This window comes from Anopheles nili, chromosome 2 (genome assembly GCF_943737925.1).
Source record: "Anopheles nili chromosome 2, idAnoNiliSN_F5_01, whole genome shotgun sequence".
In the NCBI taxonomy this organism is placed as follows: domain Eukaryota; kingdom Metazoa; phylum Arthropoda; class Insecta; order Diptera; family Culicidae; genus Anopheles; species Anopheles nili.
In genome coordinates, this window is record NC_071291.1 from 14,846,684 (window position 1) to 14,854,436 (window position 7,753).

Below are 7,753 nucleotides of genomic sequence, written 5' to 3' on the forward strand. Positions count from 1 at the left end.
GAAAGAAAGGCAAAGGTGTTCAAATAAATGTTTTCTATACTTAAAAAAAAAGAAAGTACTGTTCTGTACTGTTGTACCGTCTCGCTAAAACAGCTTAGATGTTGCAAGTTGCGATACTTTCTTTTCAGACCACATTCTAGGCCGACGGTGACCAGATACTTTAGTCAGTTTGCGCAAAAATAGTTACTCCTCAGTGATCGTTGAAAATGGATGCACGAAGCAAACACAGGTTTTTTCTAACGTGTTTCGTATTTTGTACCATTTTGACCAAAACGACACTGGCGGGAAAGTTTTCGCGGTTTCGACAGACCGACGTTTCACGCAATTACCTAACCAGTGTACCGTGCACGTGTGCAATATTTCTCACCGGTCAATTTAATCGTTTCAATCGCACGGAACAACCAAAGGGAAACCCCGGAATCCAGCTTGAGTTGATGCAACATTTCCCATGTACGACGTCCGGAAACAAACAGTGCTCAAACAAGTGTTTGGACTCGATCGTGAAACATCTGCCCAACTCACAAAATGTGATCTGTGCAACAATTGATCGCGATTGCTTTCGAGAGCGAGCTTATTTGTTCTATCAAAACTGCACCCCTCGATGGGTGAACAGTAATATTTCTGCCGGTAGAGAATTTTGCTGCCAAAACGACGAACCGATGCGATGCAACTTGATGGCGGAACTGATACGACAATCGTTACTACGCGAAGAAACTAGCAATTCAACTGAGGCCAGTTCTGAGAATATATCAGAATAGTGATATGTGTTAGGAGGAGATAGATGAATAAACATGATTAGTCCTAAAACTACAAACGGGTGTTGAATTTTTCCTCACATTAGTCCTAACTGGCGTACATCAACGAACTCGTCTTAGAAATGTACGCGAGTAAGGACTACTGCTTTATTCCCGATGTAATGTTCACATATAATGCAACGCCCAAGAGTACGCTTAGAACTGGATCATCTGTCCCTTGCGCTTCTTGTCACCACCGAGCTCGAAATGTTTGCAGCGCTTCAGTGGGGTTTGTTTGCGGTACTTGCACTCGACACATTCCATACGCAGCACAATTTTCTTGGTGGTCTTAGCCTAATTGATGATGGAAAAAATCGCATTGGCATTAGTTTCGATCTTCTCGCAGCTAGCGGGTGAGCCGGCATTATTGCCCGACGTTACCTTCTTCCTGAAGATAGGCTTCGTTTGTCCACCAAAACCTTTCTGTTTACGATCGTAACGACGACGACCCTGGGAAGCCTGTCGTTCCTTGGACTTCTTATACTGAGTCACCTTGTGTACACGGTGAACCTTGCACTTTTTGCAGTACGTGCGACGCTGCTTCGGTACATTTACCTACGATAAATAGAAAAGAACATACATTAGGCAAACAAATCACCACACACACCATAACCTTAGAATGTTTGCAGACGGCACATCGACTCAATGCAATAACACACTAAAATTAACTGCCAAATATGCTTCACAGAATAGCATTTTACCACTTACGACACTTAGCCGATCATTCACACAATGGCTAACCCTGATCTGTGGCGTTAAAAGAGTGTATTCTTTGGATAAAAGCAAAATTTCGGGCCTGCACGTACCATTTTGGATGTTCTCGTCGATTCAGTCACAAACGAAAAGAGGAAGCGCAGAGCAAGCGGTAAACGTCAAACTCGTTGTCGACAGCTGACAGAACTGATGTTTCCGGCGCGTAGGGTGCTAGACAACATGCATGTGGTATATTTTTTCAAGCAAATCAAACTACTCGAAAACATAATCTTCCACTTTTTTTAAATGTGCTCGAAATTCATTTTCAAACCAGTTAATAATTCTTAAATGTATCGAAAATCATTCCTTTTGATGACATGGAACAATTACCATCTTATTATTAGGTAATGTGGTTAATTTCTCCACGGTTTTGTCCTTTTCTTCATTTTGGTTGATGAACAATTGATTATTACATTTCGATTTCAAAGTTATCCTTATGATTTAACTCCAAGAGCACCTTTAAGTGCATATTTTGTTACAATTTAAGGTTTTACTTCAGACATGTCCAAAGAGGGTTGATTGCTCACATTTTCTACGCAATGGACGTCAGGTACAACTTACTCTCCCACAACATTGGTACCATTTCCACGCAACGGGCTGACGCCACCTCCCATCCCGTAGCGAATGGCGAAATGGCGAGTGAATGTCGCTTGATATCGAAATCAAATAACCATAAGACCACCTTTAGTGCCGACTCATTACCGTAATGCGCTCCGTTGGTGGTAACCGTCAACCGACGGTAAGCAATAACTGTTGCCCGTGTCCTGTTCTCCTGTCCGGTTGGGTCCGCTGCTCGAATAATGGCTCCACGAAATCCGCGCACCAACGCACACGTACACACACACATCCAACGGCCAGCCCCCAAACTCGGCTCGCTGCAATATGCATTTGCGATTTCCTTTCGAGGACAATCCCGGTGAGCTTCCTTTGGCCGCGCGCGATCGTTCCTCCCTACGCCACGGTACCGCCCGCGTGGTGCCGCGTCTACGCAAAACCGAGCGTCTTCTTCGCACATAAATTGTCATTTTATGGTTTTGATTCGAGTCGAAATCTTTTTTTTTTATTTACCCAACACACCTCATTCGTCCCCGGACGGCTTCCTTCACCGCGACACGGCTTTTCCTCTCGTGTTTTCCTTCTTGTTTGCCGTACCCGGGCATTCTCCTTTTCACGCTTCAGCACTTTACCTTCCCTCGCGCGGGACGAGATGTTGGAGTTTACATTAAACATTACTTTTTCTGTTCCATCGTCCATGTCGGACCGGGGCGAGCAGCAGGAAACACGCGGCGAACAGCGATCGTCCTTACCGGTCGTCCACCGGTCGTCCGTGTGTGTCCGATTCCTTGGGCCACCACGCGGACGGGAACGCGTAGAGAGCGACGATGACGACCAACAAAAAAAAAGGGTAAACAGAAGAAGGAGAGAAAAAAAAAACTCACCCCTCTTCAAACGATACTTCATCCCTGGCCACTTGTGGGAATGGGCTGACGCAACAGGCGTTCATACCTCATCCTCTTATCATGCCCGGTGGTTTCTCACTCGCACCGCCTTTGCCGGTTCCAGCGTTTCATTTCATTTCCTTTCTGCGCTTCGGTTTCCGCTTCGATGCCACCACCACTCGCCATCACCCCGTGGGTCCAACTTTTCTACCCCTTTCGAGCTACCCCAAATCATTGGGCCACCATCCCGTAATCTTAACGTTTTTTGGCAGCGAATCGACTTGCGACTTACGCATTAATTTGCAACATCGCTTACAGCACTTTGTGCTGAGGTTTTGGCAAACTAGCGGTCCGTTTTCGGCCAACCCAACCCACGGGAGTCCTGGGAGCGAAGGTCAAGGTACGATTGGGCGAAGCTACGGCAAGCTCCAACCAAAAAAAAAAGGGCGCGCCTAGGGACGGCCAAGTTTTTTATTTTTGCGAACCAGATATCACGCCCGATCGATCGTGTGAAAGAGTGGCGATAAAAACAAAAACGAAACCTGACCACGTGACTAGGTCGAGAGGGTCGTTGACGCGCGCGCGAAACTAGCTACAGGCTCACGGCGAAAGGAGGATAATGCTTGCCGTTGATTGAAAGTCCGTCTCCGGTGAGCCTTCGCTGCCAGCGCCCTAAAAGGCCAAAAAGGACGGCAAAGATGGGGGGAGGCGATAAAACTCCAATGAAGGAATCTGCATTTCTCCGGCCAGCGAAAGGAGCAAAACGGGGGACAAAACAAAATGAAAAAGAGAGTAAACAAAGAAAAAAAAAAGCGGCATACCCACCCGTTCGCCGCTCCCGAGGGATGAGATTTTCGATTCTTGCCGAATTCGGTTGGGAAATAATTTTAAACCGATCAAAACGCTTTATTGGCGAACCCTGCTTGGGGCGATGGAGGATGATGCGCCGGTGCTGACGGACCGATTGCATCGGTTTTTAAAAAGGATCTTTTTGAAGATCGTTTCACGAAATTATGCTAGATCGAGTTGTGGAAAAACGTGCATCAGTTTATCGGGAAACCAGCACAAAAATGCTCAAAATGGGGACAGTTCCTTCTTCAGCGTCACAACTCGCAGAACCTCGGCATGTTTCGTTCTTTTCGGAGGACGTCAAACGAACGGTTAAACGGGCCAGAATAGATTGCTTCCGGGAAGTCGAGATTTGCGCGTTCTACACGGAGCGAGTGAAAGCTCCCCGGAAATGACCGGGCATAAATTAGATACCGATCCAAAGTGTCGCTCGCAGGAGGACAATTTCGAGTGTGATCGTAAAATAACGCACCCTCTAAAGAGCATCTTCCGGCGAATTTGGTTGCCTTCCGAACAGCTCGCACCCTTTCATTCGTCCTCGTGCCAACGCCCGATAAGGACTCTTCCGGTGGACCACGAACGGACATCGATGCGCCGGATTTGCCAATTAACTATCGAGCCCTTCAAAAACGCACACAAAGCCCACGGATGTGCGAAGAACGCGCACAGGCTGCAGCACCGTTGGGGAAACTGCTTGCGACAGGAAAAACCTCCTCCCCGCGCTCAAAAGGAAGTGAGAAAGCGAGATGGCGTTTAAGATAGCCGACCGCGAGATAGCTGACCGCAGGAGATGGCAAAATGGCTGCGCGAAATAGCGGAAGGAGACGCACGAAGGCTCGGCTCATAAATTAATTTACCTCCCCGTACGAACGCTGCTTTCATTTCCTTTTTGCAACATTATGATGATGTGGCTGTGTTGCTGTTGTTGTTTTTTGTTTCGCGTTTGGTTCTGCGTTTGTTTGTTGGTTCTTGTTTGCTCCTCTTTTTGCTGCGTCCTGCTTGCTTCCGTTAATTGTGCGCAAGCTTCATGGTTTTGTTGGAGATCGCTTTGAGATTGGCGCTGTGTACGACAGCAATGAGCTGAAATTAATTAACAACATAATAATATTGCCGATAAAAGGCTGTGGAATGAAGCTGTTTGATAGTGAAGAAGGTAGACAAAATTAATAGAAATAACTGTGAAAAAGGATTTTTTAAATTAACTAAAACAAATCACACACGATATTGCATATTGCAGAACAGAAGAAGAAAAAAAAATCAATTCTTCAAACGAGAAAACCAAACGAACGTTCTTTTCATCACACCGCTTCCTGGCTTGGGCTTCGCAAACATTTGAACACCATTCCTTACCGTCCTAATATAATCCGGCTGATGCGTTTTTAATCTATTAACCACAACCAAAACCATCCCCACCGTTTGTATTTCCCCCAAAATGAATCTGTTACCACCATAAAGAGCTGGGTGGGAAGCAAAAGGGAATGGGACAGCATAAGGGTGGGGATAAGGCAATAAAAGCTTGACATACGCTGGCCGGAAAGCACAAGGAGGGAGTCGATTCGTGTAACGAGTAAATAGTCGCTAATCATCATTGACCTTCACGGTGAGCTCGTTTTCCCACATAAACCCAAACACACAAGCCGCCTCATCTGTTCGGATATTCGGTGAGCTTGCTGCGAAGGGCGATCGTCGAAGGTGGGCCCCAATGTATTTCGCCGGTTTTTGGATGGCTGGATGGAAAAGGAAACTATCGATGGCGATGAGGTTCATCACCGGTCACCGACCACACTGGAGGAGAGCACAATGGAGCAAATCCCTGGGAATGTCTCAGGAGAAGGATGGACGATCGTAATCGAGAAGATCTATTGCTAGATCTGCGAGATCCGCGATCGGTGCGTTTCAAGGAAGAGGAAATAGCTACCGACGTGGAGCAGCTCAGCAGCAGTCCTCCTATTGCGATCTTCAGGGTCCACTGTCTGAAAATCCTAGAGAGGTCTGTTTTTTTGGATACTCTTTCCCAAAAAAATGATACCTCCCATAGACAGTAGCAGTTGAATCTCAGCAGGAGAATGGTGTTTTTGGAGTACCAAAGCTTTGAAGGACTCGCAATTCCTAGCGAAACCTCCAAAATCCGGTGGTCAGACAATTGACCGCATTAAAACAGGTACCCGGGGACGGACCGCTTTCCTTCGGGATGCCGGAATGCAACAAGGAACCACCGTGTGGGTATTGTTACAGCCAGCCGAAGCCACCATAAAACGCAAACCCTTTAACATCAGAAGGACCGATCGTGTGGCGGGAAAGAGAACGTGCAGTAATTATAAACGTTGCAGCGAGCGGGTCATAAAAATCTCCGTCCGAATCCGGGCCCTAACTTTCAAGGGCCGGTTTGTACGCCCAACCTCCCAGTCCTCGAAGGGAGTGCGATGAACTCGAGGCCTCACCCACCTCACGACCTGACATCCGCCTGTGGAAGTCTACACCAACCTCACTCGTCTCGGTGGCTGTCCGAGGACGGATGTCCCCAACGTGGATGGCTCAAACCATGCTCCATATGTCACCGGCAGACCCGGATGGTAGAAGCCCTTGGAGTCGCACCTTGCAGCTCACACCCTCGGGCTTCCATGGCCCGGTTCCGTTCCGGTTGGCTGGTTCTGGCAGCGATTAAACCACCGTGTTCCTCCCAGCGAGGTAGTACGGTTCACTCCTCTCATGCGGCCACGTTGGCCACGGTTGGCTGGACGGCGATTGCGTACGTAAGCGCTCTCGCTGGCACACCCCCTTGCGATGGGTTGGGCTCGGGAGGGACTTGATTGTATGGATGGATGTCCGTCCGGCAGGGCAAGACCCACCCAATCCTGCAACAACCGGGGGTGGGCAGGTTGCCATTAGCGGTGCCGGAGCACTGCACAAGGGCCGTCGTGCTGCGCGATCCATGGAAGCCAGCAGTGCGTGAGGTTTACGTGAGGGCCTCACCGGATGGTAGATGAAGGATCCCTACTCCGCCGGACCGGAACCGGTGACTGGTGAGGCCCGTTGTTTGACATTCCGGCAGCATGTCCGGGCCAGCGAGGATGACGGCGTGCTTTAAGTCTCTCTTTAAGTCAGATGGACTATTCACTGCCCTGTTTGGATGGTGACCTGATTTAGATGCTACTGTCGAAACTCGTTTCATTTTCGTCGACAGAAGTCGTCCACGAGTTACCGTTCACTCGGGACCTGGAGATGCCTCTCGGAAGACACAATTAGCAGCCCTTGTGATAACGGTGTCCGGTTGCTTTCGAACCGCGCGTAGAGGATGGCTAACCGATCATAAATGCCATTTCGGACGCCGCATCGAACTGTTTACGATCGTTTACGATCAATCAACGGCCTCTTAAGATGCTCGACCGCAAGGAGGCAATAGTTCCGTTCGGCAGGCGAAACGTGCCACGGATTGATCGTAGTTTTTTTTGCAAGGACTTTCTGACTGTGCGATGCTGCGCGTTTTGACAGCCGATTCAGCTGTCAAAAGTCCCGGCTACTAGATCGATGTCAAATCGTGTGATAATTGCGGAGATCGCGTGAAGAGGACGAGTACATTACGAAGACGAGGTTTTAGCTAGTAGCGAATTTCGGGCTAAAATGAACACTGTTGAGCGAAAAAAAAAACTCGATCTACACGCACACGTAAACCCCTCAAACAGGCAACAGTGTAGCACGGAGCGGGAAGGCCAAAAAGGATGCAAAACGACGGCACCAAGAAAACATTTGATGATCGCAAAACGCGAGGAAAGAAGACCAGGAAAACAGTAAAGCCACCTCGCAACCCCAAACACGCCGCCATGGACGAGAAACCTTTCTTTCGTGGCGAGCGCGTTCGAAAAAGGGCAAAGGAGGCAGGAAGGAAACGCACGCGCAACGAAGAAGCCGACGAGAAGG

At 48.4% G+C, this 7,753-nt stretch overlaps 2 protein-coding genes across 2 annotated transcripts; one reads left to right on the plus strand and one right to left on the minus strand.

Moving 5' to 3' along the window:
* Positions 1-206: 206 nt before the first annotated feature.
* On the plus strand, positions 207-796 carry LOC128730387 (follicle cell protein 3C-1). Its single transcript, XM_053823435.1, has one exon. The coding sequence runs from the start codon at positions 207-209 to the stop codon at positions 756-758; it is 552 nt and encodes a 183-aa protein (XP_053679410.1). The 3' UTR covers positions 759-796.
* Positions 797-820: 24 nt separating this feature from the next.
* Positions 821-1,636, minus strand: LOC128720720 (60S ribosomal protein L44). The gene is made up of 3 exons (XM_053814413.1): positions 1,601-1,636; positions 1,176-1,349; positions 821-1,088 (listed from the first exon to the last, which is right to left on the minus strand). The coding sequence occupies exons 1-3, from the start codon at positions 1,601-1,603 to the stop codon at positions 951-953; spliced, it is 315 nt and encodes a 104-aa protein (XP_053670388.1). The 5' UTR covers positions 1,604-1,636; the 3' UTR covers positions 821-950.
* Positions 1,637-7,753: the final 6,117 nt, after the last annotated feature.